The sequence below is a fragment of the Mustela putorius genome, unplaced genomic scaffold (assembly GCF_011764305.1).
Source record: "Mustela putorius furo isolate JIRA1106 unplaced genomic scaffold, ASM1176430v1.1 tig00003898_pilon_pilon_pilon, whole genome shotgun sequence".
NCBI lineage: Eukaryota > Metazoa > Chordata > Mammalia > Carnivora > Mustelidae > Mustela > Mustela putorius.
Window position 1 is genome coordinate 28876668 of NW_025422047.1, and position 21933 is coordinate 28898600.

Below are 21933 nucleotides of genomic sequence, written 5' to 3' on the forward strand. Positions count from 1 at the left end.
ATTTCATCTTGTTTTATTTTTATTGTATCACAGTTATCCATGGTATATTTTTTTAAGCATTATGGAAAGGCTGGAGCACTTCAGTGCAACCTAATTTCTCTAAAAATTATATTCATTGTGTCATCTGGACTTGAGTAATTGTCATCTCATGTTTCAGTTCAGTAAGCATTCATTAAAAACCTGCTAGACACTTAAAGTCTGTACAAAAAGCTGTTGAAGGATAAGAAAAGTTAAAAATGATATGCATCCCCCCTTAAAGAGCTTAAATGGAATTTGAGAGATCGTACCTTGTGCTTGGGGCAGTGTTAAGAAAGTACTACTAGAGCAATTTAAGGAAGCATAGTGTAATTCTTAAGAGCACATGGTCTAGAGCCAGACTTCTAGGATTTGAATTGAGGCTCTGCCACTTACTAACTGTAAGTGCATAACTTCTTTGCACTTCCAACTAGGAAAATAGAGATAATCATACTACTTAGGACTGCTTTGAGAAATCAGTTCCTATTTATTTACAATGGTGCCTGACACATTGGTAAATTTGTTAAATAAAAAAGTGTATCTACTATTTTGTGATAGTTTGTTTAAATATAAATATTAAAAGAATATAGACAGAAATTGCCATGGAGTATGTAGTATGTCACAAAACTTCATGAAGAGAAAGGTGTAAATCACTACTTTTGGGTTTTTTAATTGGCTTAGAAGAAGGAGTAAAGATATTTTAGGTGGGGAGAATCATTTGTACAGGGACATAAAATTATGACTGAAGTAAGGTGAGAGGTGATAGGAAAGTGCCCTTATTTGGGTATTGAGAAATAGCATTGTATTTATAGAAATCTACAAAACTGAAAAACTAGTTTAAATCCAAAGCAGTTAGTTAATAAGCAAGGCCAGAGGAGCAACGAAGGTTGTGTTGGTTAGGTGGAAGGTAGGATTGAGATTGGTATCACATAGTCTCAGTGGGAAGCTGATGTACATATATAGGTTTTTTTTTAATTGTATTTTTTAAGTGCACTCTCTGCTGAGCATCAGGCTCAACATGAGGCTTGAAATAACTCTGAGATCAAGACCTGAGCTGAGATCAGGAGTTGGACACTTACCTGACTGAGGCATCCAGATGTCCCCAGTTTTATTTTTATTTACTTAAGAATTTATTTTAGGGGCGCCTGGGTGGCTCAGTGGGTTAAAGCCTCTGCCTTCAGTTCAGAAGGTCATGATCCCAGGGTCCTGGGATCAAGCCCCAAGTCGGGCTCTCTGCTCAAAGGGAAGCCTGCTTCCTACTCTCTCTCTGCCTGTTTGTCTGCCTACTTGTGATCTGTCTGTCAAATAAATAAACGCTTTAAAAAAAAAAGAATTTATTTTAAAATAATCTCTATATTATACGCAGTGTGGAGCCTGAACTTAGAACCCCAACATTAAAAAATCACATTCTCTACCAACTGAGCCAGCCAGGCAGATGCCCCTACATATTCACCTTTTTTTTCCTTTTTTTTTACATATTCACTTTCAAAGTTATAGGGGTACAGAGACCAAATGAGAAATCAGTAAAGCTAGAAGTTGATTCTTTAAGACTAGAAAAATAGATAAAAATCCTGCAAGACTGATGAGAAAAAAAGAGAAGGCACAATTAAATACTGAGAGTGAAAAAAAGAACATAATTGTAGATCAGATTAAAAAGAGAATAGAATACTGTCAAGAATTTTATGTCAAGACATTAGAAAGTACAAACAAAATTAGCTTCTAAAAATATATAATCACCTAGACAAGAAAGCTTCGAATAATCCTGTAACTATTAAATAAGTTGTAGAAGTTCTGTCTTGCACAAAAATACCATGCCCAGATCATTTTCCAGAAGGCTCTTTGAGGAACAGATCATTTCAGTGTTCTACAAACTGTTCCAGCAAACAGAAGGCGGGAGAATACATTTTTAATTCATTCTCTGAAGTCCTTTAGTATTAATTTCAGAACCAGACAAGGATGGTATTAGAAGGGAAGATTATAGTCCTGTTTTACTTAGGAGTGTATATGGAAGAATCCTAAATAAAATACAGATCAACAGACCCTTGAATGCAATTTTGAAAACCATCAACTTAGGAAAACCAAGGTGTGGTTTTTTTGGTTTTTTGGTTTTTTTTTTTTCCAACTTTGCAGCATAATCTGATTTGATGGCGGAATCTGATGATTTGAGGCTGTTTTTAATCATCATTTATCTTATAGAGTAAATATCTATACCAAGTCACAAGCAAAAATACTAGTGTATTTGAAAAGAGTACAGCGTACTGACCCACAATTTAATTGCATTAAATAGGGGTGCCTGGGTGGCTCAGTGGGTTAAGCCTCTGCCTTCGGCTCAGGTCATGATCTCAGGGTCCTGGGATTGAGTCCCGCATCGGGCTCTCTACTCAGCAGCGAGCATGCTTCTCTCTCTCTCTCTCTCTCTCTCTGCCTGCCTCTCCATCTACTTGTGATTTCTCTCTGTCAAATAAATAAATAAAATCTTTAAAAAAAAAAAAAGAATTCAGGTTGAGATATCAGTTTGGCAGTTAGATATACCATTCCTCATAGGAGAGCACTGAGTTGGAGATACATATTTAGGAGACAATGAAGTAGAGATGGCAGTAGATGAAATTGACGTAGGGAGAGTATGTACAGAGGAATGTCTTCAAGCCTTGAGGAATTGCCAGTGGTTGAATGCTATGTAGTAAGATGATCCTTAAGAACAGTAGGTCGAGAGTAATAGTAACACTTACTGCTTCTGAGCTGATTCCTTCACTTGTAAATGAGTGATTTTAATATTTGGAATTGTGATAGACATGAGAACTATGTGTTTCAAATGCTTGGCATGCAGCAGTGCTTAATAAATGCTACTGTAGTATGTATTAGGCCTAAAATTTCCCCGTGTACTCTGGCTATATTTCACAACAGTCCTTTGTCCCATAATATTGGATTAGTTTCTGGACTTATTTTTAAATTAAATACTCTTACTAATTCTGAATCTGAGTTTATGCATTTCTTTGCCTTTTTTTTTTTTTTATCCTCTCTGAGAGGAAAGGTCATCTTGTTTACCTTCATCCTTTGATTCCAAGATGGGAGCTGTAGTCCAGGAATCTTTTCTCAGATTTCTTAACACCTGGAAAATCATAACCTTTGGGCCCTAGTGGCATCTGAGGAAGGCTCAGAGATCTGAGCTTGTCATTCAGAGGCTCTGTGCTTGATTGTCCTTTATACTCCAAAATAAGTTTAGTGTTAGTTATGAGATCCAAACCTTGTATGACATTTTCTGATTGCAACCATAGGAATTATTTTGTTTAAATCATACACATAAATGTTTCTACATAAGTGCAATCTCAAAAAATAATACTTATTTCTACTGTATACATTATTTTGATTTTCTTGTCTGTTAGAGTGGAATGAGGGGGTGCTGGTTGTGACCTACTGAATTGATTTCATAACCTGCAGGTGTTTGAAAGTGCTTTGAGAGGATGAGAAATTTGAGTTGTATTGATAAAATTGCTGGTTTGTAACACACTCATTCAATGAAATGAGGTATAAGTGTGTTTAATCCAGTTTGGTTTCTCTTCAGTTATCTCTTTCAGTGCTGTTAGCTTGATTCAGACAGGAAATAGTAAAATATTTGGTGAATTTTATGGTGCATTAGAGTAGTTGTTACGTTGATTTTTCATTTCCAGCTTTTAAAATTATTTTCCGATCTTCCAGGTCCTGAATCTTTTCATTCTCTTATTTGTATTAACAACTACCAATTCCTATCTTATTTTCAAATGTTGCTTCCAGTCCATATTCTTTTCTCTGTTTTATTGCTTTCTTCTTACTAAACCTGATTCTCAGATAATGTCTTAGAAGAATCTACTGCTATAGCCATTGTAACAGGGTTTGGGGAAGAATACCAAAATAGGTATGTTACCTTCAAAACAAGCTGTAAGGAGATAGATGTCTATCTGTATATATTGAATCAGAAAATGTTAATTTAATACTAGTAAATAGTGAACTGATACTTAATTAGTATGATTGATCCTTTAGAATGTAATCTTAAGTTTAGAATTATTTGACTTCTGACTTCTAGAATCTTAGTCTTTATTAAGTAAAATACCTTTTAAAAATACTCTTACCCAGATGGTGGTGGTGAAGATTTTCTCTTGATTGTTCATTCCAGATAGAAAAGTAATCATATATATGTCTATATTGAACTCTTGTTTGTCTATATCGAAATGCATAAATTATAGGGTAAGTTTTCATTTTTAGTGTGTATCATTTAACCTCTTGGCAGTTATTTGATGGTCTGTCAGTGTTCACATCTGAGAGAAACTAAAATTCTTAAAAGAATTTTAATTAAGGCTAAATAAAAGTTGGGTGCTAAAAAGCTTCCTATAGAAAGAACAATACTTACAGATCACATACAGATAGTAGTACAGATAGTGTAAAGTCTACTGACTTTTTTCATGAGCAAGGTCATTTAACAGTAGACTTTGTTTCATGAGCAAAGGTCACTTAACAGTCTTGAACTGCCTGAAAGTTTGAGATTTTTATATTTTTTACCTATTCTGGGAGAGTACCTTGGTTAGATTTCTTGCCAGTTGAGAGTATCCATTATAACCATTATGGTCTTGCAGAATTAGTTTGGGGAGGCAGTGTGGGTTACTCTTATAAAGGCAGTATGTGTAGAAGAATGAGAAGGTTGCTTTTCCAGACTCCTCAATCAGCATCTTTTCCAACCTATTTACCGAGTCCTGTATCCATTCCTAACCAGTGAACTCTGGCCAGGAGAATATAATTTATGGTATTGAATGTAGGCCTGAGCCTTTATCCCTAGAGCTTTGGGTGAAGTTGCCTTTTCCCCAAATTGTGGGGTACTTTTTATGGGACAAAAACCATAATACCTATTACAAACAAGATTTATAATTAATCTTATGGCCTAGTACATTACGTTGACTGTTGTCAGTTGAAGTCAGTTTGAGTATGTGGCTTTTGTTATGGTGATAACAGAACCATTTATGTGGGTTGGGGTTTTTTTGTTTGTCTGATTGTTTTGTGTTTTTGTTTTTGTTTTTTTAGTAATTACCATTTATTTTAACTTAAGAAAACTGTCATTTTATTCAAAGAGCACTTTACTAAATGTCTGCTATGCCTGAGCACTGTTTGAAGCTAAGAATACAGAAGTGAATTGGTTATGGGTTCTGGTCTCAAGGAATTCAGTCTAGTAAAATGTGATTTTGTTGAAAATTAAACATTTTATGTTTTCAACAAGATTTAGCTTTTTAATCTCATTTGGGAAGAATTTGGTGAGGTGTTCTTTAGTAACCATTTCATTTGCTTTCTTACTGACTGGCTAAATTGGTCTATGCCTGATTGGTTATATGGAGTTGCTAAAATTTCTCATAAAGTTGGTGTCATTTCTGGTATTGGGTACATCAATTTATGGTGTTATATAGGTATGGATATATAAGGTGAGTATTTCTGTTTATATTTTACTATTTCTTTGAACTTGTTCTATGGTGTCCATTTGACCATGATTTAGTACTTCTCAATTCAGATTGAAATGTAACTAGATGGTCAATTTTTAAAGTATATTTATTTCACTCATGTGTTATAATGGGGCTTAATTTAAATGATTGTATCACTGGTGTGCTTGTTTTCACTAACTTAAAAGCACATGTAAATTTCTTTGGTGTGGCTTTCTATTCAAACTTTTTGTCTTGGCTTTCATAGCAGCATATTTTGAATGTTTAGCAAAAACTGGCATACTGCAAATATTGAAATTACTCCTCTGCAGCACATTAATTATAATTGTTGGGATGTATTAGTATATCAAGGAGTCACTTAACTCCTGTATCATAGAATATTCTTACAATTTTTTATTATTGGATAATTGTTACTATTCCAGGACTTATGGGTAATTTTATAGGGTTCTTTATTTTATGTACTCCAAAATTTGGCATACTACAAATTGTTCCACTTAATCCTAGAAGAGTTATTTCTACAATAGGTATAGTTTTATTATTTCTAACTTTGTAATGTTTTCTTATCATCTCAGTTGATGTTGTAAAAGAGTCCTCAAGTAAATAGGGCTTAAGCTATGATTGCAAAAAAGGAAACCCCAAAAGGACTGCTTTTTAAAAGTAGTAATTTTTGTGGTTTCCAAATTTTAGAACAAAAAAAGTGTGTGACAGAAGTGATCTTGTGATTGTATCTAATTTTGTCCAAATAGAAGGTATACCTTGAGTACTTTGTACAAAGTAATCATTTTGAGCTTCAGGGGAAGTGTTCTTAGCCTTTGAAAATTTGAAGAAAGATTTGGGTACTTTTCCTGGAAAATACACATGTACAAAATTTTACTGAGTTTTAAGGGTTTCCTATACTTTCTAAAGCTGTGGCCTCTTGCTTAAGAACCTCTATTGATAATGAGGAAGGAGGAAGAGACACTGAATTTTTTTTCCCTCTCTTGATCCTCTGATTGACAATCATTAGAGTAAGGGAAAGTACTTTACAAATTAGTTATGAAGCAAAAAGAAAATCAGTGGCTTTAAGAATGAAGTGCTGGTATAATAAAAAAAACCATTTTCATGTGAATATACTTAAAAATATCTATGTGGGGAAACTAGGAGGAAATCCATCCATTATTCATTTGAATAGTTAGATATTTTGCTAGGACCCTCTCCAGATGATTACATGTTTATTTTTTGGTTTGTGAAGTTGTTAATGTCATTAATAAAGTCACTGTCAGGTAGATAATTTATTTTGAAATGCTTTATAGAGAGATGGCATCTTAGAGATGAATCAATGCTAGAAGCAGTCTGTCTGTTAGTATGTATAAGAATCCAGATCACATTTATTTACCCTCAGTTACTGTCTCCCCTCTTTTCACAAAGGATGTGAAAGCCTTGACAACATCCCTCATTTCCAAATTGTGGGCCCTCAGTCAGTACCTGTAGCTTTAATAGACTTTTTTTAAAAGGATTAAGTAAATCTTCATGGAGTCCTGGCTCCCATTAAAGGCTTCTTATATGGATATAAGTGTATGCTCTGATGTAATACTTATTTCTCTCATCTAAAGTAATTGCTTTGTAGTAGCTTCATCACTTTATAGTTTAATAAGTTTTTTCTTGCTACGCTGTAAGTTTCTTGACGGCAGTTACGATTATTCATCTTTGTGTTCCCTACAGTAATGTTTTTTCAATCATGAGTTAAGTACTGACCTTTTTTAAAGTTAAAATTTTCAGACTTCTCAGAATCTGTCTGTAGCTATCTCCCAGACTTGAGTTCTTTGTTCTTGTTTTTAATGAGCCTAGGACAGTAGTTCTCAACTGGGGTCAGTTTTACTCCCCAGGGAACATCTGGCAATGTCTGGAAACATTTTTGGCTGTCACAGCTGGGGTAGGGAGCTCTTGGGTAGGTAGCTCTTGGGGAGAAGCCAGGGTTTTTGCTAAGCAATTCATAGGTGATCTCTCACAACAAAGGATTATACAGCCCAAAATGTCAATAATACTAAAGTTGAGAAACTCTGTATAACAGAATGTGGTCTTTAGGGAAATTCTGTGAGATTCTAGAAGTCAATTATGTAAGACAAGCTTGTACCTGCTCTTTATGAAAGACAGAATTTTCCTCAGAGGTCATAGAATTTATTTCCCTCTTCTTACCTTGATTGGATGAGAATGTATTTTCGGGAAGGAGCTGCTATGGGCCAAAGCTACATGCTGTTGCTGTTTATCTTACTTGGCTGGTGTTCATTCTGCTGTAAAATATGTTGATACATTTCATTGTATGTAGTCTCGGTTAAAGTTGTCATAACTTCTTACTTGGATTATTGTGGTGATCTTTTTTTTAAATAGTAATTTTAATATATGGGATAATTGTAGATGGACATGTTTTTGTAAAATAATGCCAAAAGGTCCCACATGCCCTTTGCCCAGTTTCCCACAAATGTTGTAAAACTGTAGTACTATATCACAGCCGGGGTTTTGACATTACTAAGATTCACAGATCTTACTTAGAATTCCCCAGTTTTACTTATACTCGTGTGTGTGTGTGTGTGTGTGTGTGTTTAGTTCTAAGTAATTATTCACATGGGTAAGTTTGTGTATTGACAACAAGATGCAAAACAGTTCTATGACTGACAGATCTCTTCTGTTGTCTTTTTATAACCACACCCTCCCCTTATTCATAACTCCTGGCAACCAGTAATTTGTTTTCCATTTTGTCATTTCATAATTTTGCCAGTTCTAGAATGTTATATGAATGGAATTATACCATATGCACCTTTGAGATTGACTTTTTCTTTTCAGCATCATTACCTTGAGATTCAGTCAAGTTGTTACCATAAATCATTAGTTTGTCCCCCTTTTTGCTGAGTAATATTTCATGGTGTGGATATACCACAGTTATGTAACCTGTTGAAGGGAATCTGTTGTTTCTAGTTTGGGACTCTTATGAATGAAGTATTATGAACCATAAAGAACAGATTTTTATGTAAATACAAGTTTTCTCTTCTCTGAGATAAATGCCCAAGAGTACAATTGCTGGGTCATTTGGTATTTTCATATTTAGTGTTAGAGAAACTGTCAAACTGTTTTCCAAAGTGGGTATACTATTTTAGAGTCCCACTAGGAATGTGTGATGGGTTGTTTCTGCATAGCTTCACTAGCATAGGTGGTATAATAACTTAAGTTTTTGTGTCTTTTGTTTGTCCTTGCTTCATACTTTTATGTTACTTTCTGAGGGATAGTACTAAAATAAAGTGCCTAACCTTTCTCCCTCCAAAATATATTTTGTAGCCCCTGTATAAAGTTCAAATTTCTTAGGGACTTACCTAACGCCATTAACAATGTGGCCTTTACATCTCTCTGCCCACATTATTCATTCCTGCATATTACAGGTGTATTGAAATAGATGTGAAATAGATACAGAATAGTAGTAGTCTCAGAGCTATTGTGACAGTTATGGTTATACATGTAATATTACCAAGTACCTAATACACAGTAAGGAATAAATGCAGTGTATAGTGATTTCCGGGTTCTAAGGCTGAACTCAAGGCACCCAAGTGTTTAAATGAGTAAATACAGACCAGATTCTTTCTAAATTTCTGAAATATCTCTGACCTCATCGCTTCCTTTTTAAGTTCTAGTTTTTGAAGTCCGGATTTAAACCTTGCTTCTGGTTATTTTGACACTTAATCATGTACTATTTTTATATGTGCTGTTAATTAAATGATAGGTAGTGAGGTTTCTTTTTCTCCATAATGTATTTCTTGAGAGCATTAACATTACCTTTACGATTTTTATATTGTGAACAATATCTAGCATGATGCTATGCACATAGTACTCAGTTCTTATACACTGTTGGAAGTACATCACCAAACACTAGTACACAGTCCAAGATGACAGAGAAATAGGAAACTTTAGTTTAATCTGGTACCAAGAATTGAGCTAGAGAGCTGTCAAATCATTCTGAATACCTGTGAACTCAACCAGATATCTAAGAAAAGAATATTCACAACTCTATAAATAGAAAAGTGACCATTTTCTTCTGTTAGAATGACAAGATAGAAAAACTCACCGCAGAGAGAACAAGAGGTAATACTGAGTGCCAGGGACTTGATCAGTATGGATATAAGTAAGATATCAGAACTAGAGTTCAGATTAATGATTATAGATATTAGCTGGGCTTGAAAAAAAAAAAGGCATCAAGGACACTAGAAAATCCCTTTCTGGAGAAATAAAAGAACTGAAATCTAATGAAGTTTAAATAAAAAAGGTTATCAATGAAATACAATAAAAAATGGAGCCTCTAACTGCTGGGACAAATGAGACAAAAGAGAGAATTAGTGATACAGAAGACAAAATGATGGAAAATAAAGAAGCTGAGAAAAAGAGAGATGAGCAACTATTAGATCACAGAGGGAGAATTCAAGAGTTAAGTAATACCATAAAATGAAACATTATTAGAATAATTGGGATCCCAGAAGAAGAGGAAGTGGGGGGAGCAGGAGGTGTGTTGGAACAAATTATAGCAGAGAACTTCCCTAATGTAGGGAAAGAAACTGATGTTCAAGTCCAGGAGGCACAGAGAACCCCTCTCATGATCAGTAAAAATAGGTCAGCACCCCAACATAGACATTATATATAGTGAATTTTGCAAATCTCAGAGACAAAGAGGAAATCCTGAAAACAGCTCAGGATAGGAGGTCCATAAGCTCAAGGGTAGAAACATTAGACTGGCAGACGACCTATCCACAGAGACCTGGCAGGCCAAAAGGGACTGGTATAATATATTCAGGTGCTAAATGATGAGAATGTGCAGCAAAGAATACTTGAATGACTGGGATGTCATTCAAAATGGGAGGAGAGATAAAAAAGCATCCAGAACACAGAAACTAAAGGAATTTGTGATCACTAAAACAACTCTGTAAGAAATATTAAAAGGAATCCTTTAAGCAAAGAGAGAGTCCAAAAGTAACGTAGACCAGAAAGGAGCAGAAACAATAATAGTCATTTTACAGGTAATACAATGGCACTAAATATTATCTTTCAGTAGTTACTCTGAATGTAAATGGCCTAAATGCCCCAATCAAAAGACACACGGTATCAGATTGGATAAAAAAAAAGCAAGACCCGTCGAAACGTTTTCTGCAAGAGATTCATTTTAGACCCAAATACACTTCCAGATTTAAAGTGAGGGGGTAGAAAACTATTGGTCATGCAAGTGGACATTAAAAGAAAGCTGGGGTGGCAAGCTTATATCAGACAAATTAGATTTTAAACCAAAGACTATAATAAGAGATGAGGAAGGACATATCATAATTAAAGAGTATCCAATAAGAAGATCTAACAATTGTAAACGTCTGTGTTCCTAACATGGGAGCAGCCAATTATATAAGCCAATTAATAATAAAATGAGACACATCAGTAATAATACAATAAAATTAGGGAACTTTAACACCCACTTTACTGAAATGGACAGATTTAAGTAGAAGATCGACAAAGAAACCAGGGCTTTGAATGACACACTGGACTTCACAGATACATTTAGAACATTTTTTCTCAAAGCAACAGAATACACATTCTTCTCTAGTGCTCATGGAACATTCTCCAGAACAGATCACATCCTGGGTCACAAATCAGGTCTCGACCAATACCAAAAGATTGGGATCATTCCCTGCATACTTTCAGATTATAGTACGTTGAAACTGGAGCTCATCACAAGAAGAAATTTGGAAAGAACTCAAATACATGGAGGCTAAAGAACATCCTACTAAAGAATGTATGGGTCAACCAGGAAATTAAGAAAAATTTTTAAGAGTTCATGGAAACAAATGAAAATGAAAACACAACTGTTAAAAACTTTTGGGATGCAGGAAAGGCAGTCCAAAGAGGGAAGTGTATACTAGTACAAGCCTTCCTCAAGAAACAAGAACAGTCTCAAATACAGGATCTAACCTTACACCTAAAGGAGCTGGAGATGGAACAGCAAATAAAGCCTTAGCCCAGCAGGAGAAGAAATAATCAAGATTAGAGCAGAAATCAATGAAATACATGGAAGAAATACAATTATAAGAACATATTATGAGGAGATTAGGCAATCTGGAAGAAATGGATGCATTCCTAGAAACATACATATTCCCAAAATTGTACCAGGAAGGAATAGAAAGCCTGACCAAACCTGTAACCAGCAAGGAAATTGAAGCAGTAATCAAAAATCTCCAAACAAGGGTCCAGGGACAAATGGCTTCCCAGGGGAATTCTACCAAATATTTAAATAATTAATACCTATTCTTCTGAAGCTATTTCAAAAAACTGAAATGGAAGGAAAACTTCCAGATTCTTTCTATGAAAAAAAAAAATCAGACAAAGACCCCACCAAAAAGGAGAATTACAGACCAATATCCCTGGTGAACATGGATGCAAAAATTCTTACCAAGATGCTAGCCAGTAGGATCCAACAGTGCATGAAAAGAGTTATTCACCATGACCAAGTAGGATTTATTCCTGAGCTGCAAGGGTGGTTCAGCATCTGCAAATCAATCAATGGTGATACACTACATTAAAAAAAAAAAAAAAAAGAACAAGAACCATATGATACTCCCAGTAGATGCAGAAAAAGCATTTGACAAAATACAGTATCCCTTCCTGATTAGAAGTCTTTACAGTGAATGGAGAGAGAGAATATACCTCACTATCATAAAGGCCATATACAAAAAGCCCAGAACAAGTATCATTCTCAGTGAGGAAAAACTGAGAGCTTTTCCCCTAAGGTCAGGGATGTCCACTCTCACCACTACTTTTCAACATAGTACTAAAAGTCCTCATCTCAGCAATCAGGCTACAAAAAGAAATAAAAGGCATCTGAGCTGGCAAAGAAGAGGTCAAACTCTCACTCTTTGCATATGGTATGATACTTTTTGTGGAAAACTCAAAGGACTCTATCCCAGAATTGCTAGAACTTATACAGGACTAATGGGTATTTACCCCAAAGATAGAAAAGTAGGGATCTGAAGGGGCACCTGCAGCCCAGCGTTTATAGCAGCAGTTCCGACACTAGCCAAACTATGGGAAGAGCCCAGATGTATGTTGACAGATGAATGGGTAAAGATGTAGTAAACACACATAACAAAGACTGGAATTTTACTCATTTTTTTAAAAAATGAAATCTTGCCATTTGTACAACGTGGTTGGAACTAGAGGGTACTTTGCAAAGCAAAATAAGTAAGAAGAAAATTATGTGACCTCACTCGTACGGAATTTAAGAAACAAAACAATCACAGGGAAAGAGGGAAAAATAAAACAAGGTGAAATCAGGTAGGAAGACAGACCATAAGAGACTCTTAGTATAGGAAACAAACAGGGTTCCTGGAGGGCAAGGGGGATGGGGTAACTGGGTGATGGACATTAAGGAGGGCATGTGATGTAATGAGCACTGGGTATTATACAAGACTGATGAATCACTGACCTCTGCCTCTGAAACTAATAATACATTATATGTTATTTGAATTTAAGTTTTAAAAAGTGCATCACCTTATATCCAAATGAATTCACATAGAGTTGGCTATATAATTTTTCTTGTAATTTTATGATGTGTAATCATTGTATGAATCCTTACTTTATTAGGTTTGGGTGCTTAAGTGTAGGTATACCTACATAGTGACTCCCATAGATATAAAGAATTTGGTATAATGAAACTTTCCATAGACTGGTAAATAAACCGACAAACAGTACTTTGTGTATTTATTAACAGAAATCTTACATGGTAAAGGCTTTCTCTGGTTCTTGTTTGTAATTTTGTGTGCTTCTGTAAGTGTTTACTGAACATCTGTTTATCATGTGCTGTGTATTTTGCTAGTACAGATGCCAAAAAGGGAAAAGTGGATAGTTTCTGCATAATATTTTGGAAATCATACCAACGAGGCTTTTTATGCAGTTGCTGTGGAGAGTAAGGGAAGAGGGAAAATCAAGATCAACTCCTAGATCTGTGGTCTAAGCAACTAGGTAGATATACTGAGACAATGAAGACTAAAGGTGAAAGGTTTCAGACCAGAGAAAAGAGATCTACTATGTGCTTATTATGTTAATGTTTAAAATGCCTGTCAAGGTCCTAGTGAAAGTAATAGAAGTTAAGCATATGAATCTGGTACTTAGAAAAAGAGGCATCAGGATTTAAAGGATTTAAAACTCAAAATTAGATAAATTCACCTAAGGGTGTAGAGTAGTGAGAGAAGAATGGAGGGCTCAGAACTGAGTTTGGTAAACCAGAATGTTGGCAGGTGAAACTGAAAAAGAAATCCTTTGAGAAAGAGTAATGAAATGGGAGCTGGGAAAGCAAGTGGTTAAGGAAGCAGTAGTCAGGAAACAATGTTTCTGAGAGCTCAGGAAGGGTAAAGCGAAATGTTTCTTTTTAATTTTAAAGTGTAGAAGTGTTTGGTCTAGACAAGCGGTTAAGTAGAATGGAAGAGAAAACCCTGATTGGAATAGGTTGAAGAGTGAATGGGATGTGAAAAGTGGATGGTGGATAGTAGATGTAGATGGAATCTCCAAGAAGTTTTGCTGTGAAAGGGAGTAAAACACCTGAAACTAATATATATCATTGTATGTTGATTAACTGGAATGAAAATGAGAACTTAAAATGCCAGTTTTAAAAAAAGCACAAATTGGGGTGGTAGATAGAGGTCAACATGGGATCAAAGGAGGGTTTTCATGTTTGTTTTTAAAGATGACAAGTATTAGAAACTAATGATAAGTTCAGGAGAATGACCCAGGGAAGGACAGATTAATGTTATAGGAGAAAAGGGTTAGAGAATAGGGGTGACTCTATAGTTCAAAGCATTTTCCCTTGAAGGCAACTCCAATTTAACATTGCTCTTAAAAAAGAAAACGTCATTACTTTTCTTTTCCTTTTATTTTCAACTCTTAGGAGTCCCTTTGTTTAAATGGCATGTGTTTAGTTGGGTTTAGGTTTTTTTGGTTTTTTAAGATTTTATTTGTCAGAGATTGAGAGAGATACAGAGCGTAAACAGCGCGAGCTGTGGGGAGGGGGAGAAGCAAACTCCCCCTGAGCAGGGAGGCCAGTGTGGGACTGAGTCCTGGGACTGAGATCATGACCTGAGCCAAAGGCAGACGCTCAGCCATTTGAGCCACCCATGAGGCCCTCGTTGGGTTTAGTTTTTACCAAGTCTGAGAATCTTCTTTAGTTGATCTTACTTCATTTGTATTTATTTTTGTAAGTTTCAATTTGCTTTTGTCTTATTTCCTATTTTTATTCCACTTCAGTTGGAGATGAAAAATGTAAGAAAGAAAAAGAAAAATGAAGAAACTCTTATTTTGTGTGTTGCATATTTTTATCATTAAATACATATTGAACCCCTATTTCAGTTTCTCTTTCTTACTCCCAGTAGTCATGATAGTCTGTCCTGCATTAGTATAATTACACGATCTCTTATTTTTGTTCTCCTTCTCTTTTAGGGTATATTGAGGCCTTTGGTTTTGGCCTATTATCAGATTATTTTTACATTTTGTAGTTTGAGCCACTAAATTGTAGATGTGATTTTATTACATAGCCAAACCACTGTAGTTTAGAATTAGTTCTGTGTGTAACTATTAAAAAAAAAAATTCATTCTTTCTTCCATAGCACAGATTCTCAGCATATAAGCTCTTTATTATCAGTGATGTTTCATCACATGTTTTCTTCAGGAGTTTGTGCTGTTATTTAAATAATATTACATATTTGAGAACTTTAAAAAAATTTATAGTTGCTTGTAGTGCACATCCAAATTGATACACTAAGTAAAGAATTTTTGACAATTCCTTTCTCATGAATATCTCTATAAATGAGTCTTCTGACTTCCCAGTTTTCCTGAGAACTTTAAAGCTAGCCTGATACTTTCCCTCTACTGTTCTTGATTTCTTCTGCCTGGATGCGTCTAAGGTTCTTTGAAGCTTACTGAGTTGAATATGTCTGTAACTTGATGGTCCACTCCTGTTTATCTTTCCTAGTACATGATGAGATCATTTAATCTATGTATTGGCGTTCATTATTTCAAGAGACCTCAAATCTTTTTACTTTGCTCTTTTTTGCAGGCAGTATTCTAGATCTTTGGAGTATGTTGATGAGCAAAACAGATAAAAATCCCTGCCCTTGTGTGGAGCTTAAATTGTAGTAGAAGACACCAAGTAATAATAACAGTAATAATAATACATAAGTAAAGAATATAGTGGTGTGGGTAGAAACAGCAGTAGAAGGGATTGGATTGGAAATACTGGACAGGAGCTAGAAGACAGGGATTAAGATAATAGTTCTTTTTTTTTTTTTTAAGATTTTTATTTATTTAGTTGAGAGAGAGACAGTGAGAGAGAGCATGAGAGGGGAGAAGGTCAGAGGGAGAAGCAGACTCCCCATGGAGCTGGGAGCCCGATGCGGGACTCGATCCCGGGACTCCGGGACCGTGACCTGAGCCGAAGGCAGTTGCCCAACCAACTAAGCCAACCAGGCGCCCCAAGATAATAGTTCTTAATAGGGTAGTCACTGTTGGCCTCACTGAAATGGTAAAGGGAACAGCCAGTATATAAAAACCCTTAGGGGCGCCTGGGTGGCTCAGTGGGTTAAGCCACTGCCTTCGGCTCAGGTCATGATCTCAGGGTCCTGGGATCAAGTCCCGCATCGGGCTCTCTGCTCAGCGGGGAGCCTGCTTCCCTCTCTCTCTGCCTGCCTCTCTGTCTGCTGTGATCTCTCTCTGTCAAATAAATAAATAAAATCTTAAAAAAAAAAAAAAAACCCTTAGGAGCATGCCTGGCATGTTAAAACAGCAAGTAAGCCATGTGGCTGGAGGAAAGGAGTAAGTGATGAAGGAGGTAGAGGGAAATGAAGTCAACAGTACAGAGAGGCAGAGCTCAAGGCATGCTGATTGTATATGGCCTTGTATGCTGCTATTTAGAGAGCCTTTATCATTCTGGTTGCTTTATTGAGAATGGTCTGAGGGGATTGTGGTAGAATTTGGGGGGGGTGGATTGAGGAGTTGATTAATAATCTAGATGTATGAAATGATAGCTTTAAGAAGTAGTTAGATTCTGTATCTAATACATTTGCTTAACAGTTGGAAGTAGTGTATGAGAGAGAAAGAGAGATGAAGAATGACTTCCAAGATTTATAGCCTGAGCTACTGAAAGGATGGAATTGTCAGCATCTGAGATGGAGAAGGTTGCAGTTGGAAAACATTTTAAGGAAATCATCAGTTAGTTTAGTTTTGCATATGTTAACAAAGATATCTTTCTTAGACATTCAAGTGGTGATGTCCACTAGAATGTTTTAAATGAGTCGAGTTCAGGAGAAAGAGCTGAGAAGTATCAGCAGATGGATGACAGTATGAAGAGGGTGGATATAGATGTTGAGAAAAAAAGATGGTCAGGGACTGAGGATTGGAGTTTTCACAATATTTCAGGGATGGCTAAGAGACATCAGTGAGGAGACTTGTATGGGGAGCGTGAGTGAGGAAATAGAGATGGTGTTCTCAAAGTCCAGTGAAGACATAGAGTGACTGCTGAAAGGTCAATGAAGTTGAAAACTGGGAACTAACTGTTACAAAACAATCATTGGTGACCTTAATAAGAACAGATTTAGGGGAGTGATGAGGGTGATAGACTAATTTAAGTACATATAAGAGAACTGGAAACATATATATGACTTTTGCAGAGTTTGCAAAAGGAATAGCACTATGGGGCAAATACCTAAGGAAAGGAAGATTGAGACTTCTTTTTAAAATGGAAGCAGAAGGGATGCATGGGTGGCTCAGTCGGTTAAGCCACTCTGCCTTGGTCTCAGGTCATGATCCCACGGTCCTCGGATCGAGTCCTGTATCGGGCTCCTTGCTTGGCAGGGAGCCTGCTTCTCTCTCTGCCTCTGCCTGCTAGTGCACACTTGTTCGCTCTCTCTCTGACAAATAAATGAATAAAAATCTTTTAAATAAAATAAAATGGAAGCAAAAGAGTATTTTTTTGGAATGCGTCATAGGAATGATACAATAAAGGGGAACCAATGATCACTTTATTTTGATCTTTACAATTGTATGGAGTCTTACTAAAGAGTTTTCATTCCTCTAACGGGTTTTCTTTTTTCCTCTGTTTCTTTACATTTTGCTTTCTGTTGTCTCATTTCTTTGATATTTTTCCCCCCTCTGAGAATCCTATCTTAAATTTAAGAGAATAGAGAATACCAAGTTTTCTCATTTCCTGGATTGGCTCTTTGGAAGCTTCCTTAACTGCTTTTTTTCTTCAGTTTGTTCATTATGAAAGAAGCGGTTGAGGTATATTTTTTTAAATGTTACTGATAACAGTATTTATTTGAGGATGTTGCTTAGGTGCCCTCCCTTGTTGTATTGCTAATATTATCGGAGTGTGAGGGCAATTTCTAGAAAGAGTTACTTATATACCTTTTCCTGATCCTGTTTTCTTATACTAATGATAGTTTTTAGTGTCTATTGAACACTTAATGGATAACATTGTATACATTATTTGTGAATGGGATGTTTAATTTTCTGTGGCTATTCATTTGCAGCAGCTAACATGACATGAGATTTTCCTGAGTGGCCAGAAAAATAAGATTGGGCATTTGCATTTAAGCAGAAATAAAGATAGTGTGACTGTAGTATGAATTAAAACTTGGGTTATCATAAATCAGATGTTTTCCTGCTGGCATAATTATTTAAATTGGGGACTGCCATTTCTGACAGTGCTTCTTCAAAAGTTATGGAAATAATTACCAAATAACCATACTCCTCCTCCTCTTCTTGCATTTCAGAGAATCTTGATGGCGTTTTATAGCAGTTACAATCATCCAACCTTAGTTAGTAACTTACAAAATTCATTTTGAGTTGGTATAAATGTATAGCTATAGATCAGCATCTCTTAGTTAAGGGATGTATATCAGAATATGTAGAGTTTTTCATAATTCACATATTATAAAAGAACTCCCTGAATTCTGATGATTAAGAACTGTCACTGTTAGAAAAAAGGAACTATATACATTTTTATCATCATAAAACCTAATAGAGGAATGTCTATTTCAAAACTTTTCCTACATAGAATGTTTTATATCAGTGCCAGTTAGTAGAAAAATTAGTAAAATCACGGAACTTTTTATGCTTTTTTTCCTCCTAATATATTTGAATTAAAACTTGAGCTGTCAGGGCAGTACTTTATTAGCAAATTATCCGTTTAGAGTTTGTCAGAAATGCCATGCTACATGACACTTAGCCTTTCATTATCTTAGATTACTAGCCCTGCATCTTGGTATAACCACAGAATTAAATAATTTGCCCTTGTAATTTTATAGACCATGGGGGATGTTCCCTGAGCATAAGCCAGAGAAACTACCTTACTTTGTTTTGTTGGCTTTAGCCTCCCAATTTTAGTCAGGTATTCAGTGCTTACTAGATAAAGTTTACAATTAATTGTTTTTTCTTTTCTATTATCCCAGGGATAAGGATGGAATGTTTTCTGAGTCATCTGGGAGTTTAGATAGATTCCTAAAAGGCAGTATTAAAAAGAGGATTTCTTAAGAGTTGACTGGAACATTGAGGACCAGCTAGCTTACTTTTCTTGTAACTGTTCTTTATTTAGGTAGCAAATATCTATTAAGATCTTCTTATCATTTCATTACTGATGCTTCTGTCATAGGCTGAGCATTGGTCTTTCCATTAATCTACCTAAGTGTAATCTTTTTCATTGCTGTATTATCACTTTAAATAAAATACATCCATCTTTGCCTCAGTTTTCAGTTTTCTAATAAAATTTTGCACCTGGTAGTTTGCAGGCTAGAAAGCACCTTAATGTTTCTGAGAAAAAGGACTCAGCCACTGTCTACCTAAGTGTCTTCATTTCCATTTCCTTGCATATTGTTCTGTTTTGGTTGTGATAGTGTGGTACTGGAAGGATTATTTAAGGAGTAAGGATTCATACTGCTTGACATGGTAGGTTTAGGTCTTGAGCCAGATCAAACATTCCAGTGTTTTGTTGGCAACATTCCAGATATCTAGTTATATTTTATGTTATCTGTATGTATCAGGGTTATACGTAATCCAATCATTGAGATGCAGTATGTGAGAATTGAGAAATTGGATTTCATGAGCTCTGGAAGTGTGCTAGGTGGAGCAGCCTGAAATCAAACTGCAGAAAGGACTTATTTATTCAAGATAGCCAGAGACTTGGAAGAATACATTGAGGGATCCATGTAAAGGAGAGACTCCTCCAGCAAAAATGGGAAATTAAGATGAGTATTGCTTTAGGCATAGGAAACTCTCGTGTCTCCCCCCTTATCTTATTCTTCCCCCACTTTCTGAAAAGAAATAGTATGCTTTTATCCTATTTACAAGTTAGTAATGATACTTACGAGTGATACTTAGGACAGATTTGAATAGGTTTGTGATTTATCAGAGGAAATAACTTTGTAGTTGCCTGGGTGGCTCAGTTGGTTAAGCAACTGTCTTCACCTCAGATCATGATCCTGGAGTCCCAGGATCAATCCCACATTGGGCTCCCTGCTCAGTGGGGAGTCTGCTTCTGACCCTCTGACCTCTCCCGTCTCATATTCGCGTCCGCACGCTCTCTCTCTCTCTCAAATAAATAAATTAAAAATCTTTTTTAAAAAATTTGTAGGTAAACTAAAAAGGGAACGATAAAAATGCTCTAACATCTTCAAATTTCTGAAAAATTATTTGTATCTTCCTGTAAAATTATCTTTGGAGATGCTTAAAATAGCTTACTCCAGAAAAATTGACTCAGAATCTCCATAGCAGTTGAATTCTGGACAGTACTTCCTTAAGTTTTTGAGATGTTCACTCCCTTGTTAAGAACTCCTTTTCTCCCAGTATGCTAGATTGAAGTTAAACTCTGAAAATTAAGATTTCATTTTGTTTTTACTATTGTGAAAATGTTTTTTCTGTTACTTAAAAAAAACCTGTCTTTAACGTTTAAGAAACAGAGTCAGTGGATAGGAAGAAAATGGGAAAATAAAGGACAAATGATGGGACTAAAATTCATGAAGTTACACTGTTTCATTGTATAATCAATAATTATAATTATAATTTATGTTCTCATAAATACAGCTACGCACAAAAACCTCACTTGGACCTGCCCCAAAGACCAAATAGAATCAGTAGACTGCACCTAAACTGAATTAACTGTTATTTACTTCCAGCTTTTCCCTTGAGTTAGCATTGAAAAATGATCTTTTCTAATTTCCCTACCTATTCAGTTTCCTATTACTTTCCAAAAGGAACTTTCTTTCTAGTCATTTTTTTTCTCTGTTCATGTTTTGTTTTTTTTTTCCATTGCTCAAGTTGTTTCTAGCGGGATTGAATGGATTCCCATATTCAGGGTCATTTAGGTGTGATGTGGCTTTTAAATACTTTTTTTGATACAAAATATGTGTTTGCATTGCTAAATACTACTGTTATTCTGAAGGAAATTAATTTTAATAGTTTTAACTTGAATATGTTTTCTTATAGCAGAAAAAGAAAACTAAGAACTTCAATCCACCAACACGTAGAAATTGGGAAAGTAATTACTTTGGGATGCCCCTCCAGGATCTGGTTACAGCTGAGAAGCCCATACCACTGTTTGTTGAAAAATGTGTGGAATTTATTGAAGATACAGGTAGGATAGAAGTATCATTGCAAGAGATTTAATTTAAAATTTCAGTTTTGCTATACCAACAGTTTGTCAAATGTTCATGATTCATAAAAGCTAAGTTTTGAAAGAGGTGTACAGTTCTTCTTAGGATTGATTTGTTGAATAGTAACTCTAGACATAACTGTCTGGTACTTGAAAAAAGCTCTCTTGTTAGCCTTTAATGCTTTTGTTGGACTTCTCTTTAATAAATGGGTGAGTTGAATGCTAAAATTTTATTTCTCTTACTCTGTAATTTAGAATTATGCTCCTATTTATTCATAGTTACAATTTTAAATAGATGATTTGAAAGTTAAAAATTTTTTAAGTCTAGTACTATTATTATTACCCATTTTACAGATAAATTTTTATTTTAAAGTTCATAGTAATATTTATAAATGTATGAAAGGCTACTTATTTGATGTTACTGTTTATTTAGCAGCACTATCTTGATGTGTTGTTTATGGTTTGAGTTGTATTTTTAAGGAGTGTACAGATGCCCTCATTATTTTAAAAACTAGCCTGTGTTATTATCTGAGGGCTGGATTAGTCAAAATTGAAGAATAAAGATAGAATCATTTAAAAATAAAATTAAAAATATAAAAATTTAAAAATATGAGTTAACATTAAACCTCAGCAACTGAATGGACTACAAAATTTAATGGTTTGAAAACATGAGCTAATTCCCTCTTAGCTTTATTTGTTCTTAATGATCTTTGCTAAATAAGCATTGTTTAAAAGACAAAACTAGGACATCTGTCCTGTTTAAAATGTCAGGCT

The 21933-nt window shown here is 35.3% G+C and overlaps 1 protein-coding gene across 3 annotated transcripts in view; it reads left to right on the forward strand.

Annotated features, from left to right (window-relative positions):
* ARHGAP5 (Rho GTPase activating protein 5) overlaps positions 1–21933 on the forward strand; it is a 71528-nt gene that overhangs the window by 21461 nt on the left and 28134 nt on the right. For 2 of the 3 annotated variants that reach the window (XM_045067894.1, XM_045067895.1), the window contains exon 3: positions 20994–21141. In XM_045067894.1, coding sequence (XP_044923829.1) covers positions 20994–21141 — 148 coding nt within the window. The remainder of the gene's footprint in view (positions 1–20993; positions 21142–21933) is intronic. The other variant, XM_045067896.1, reaches the window with a different exon arrangement.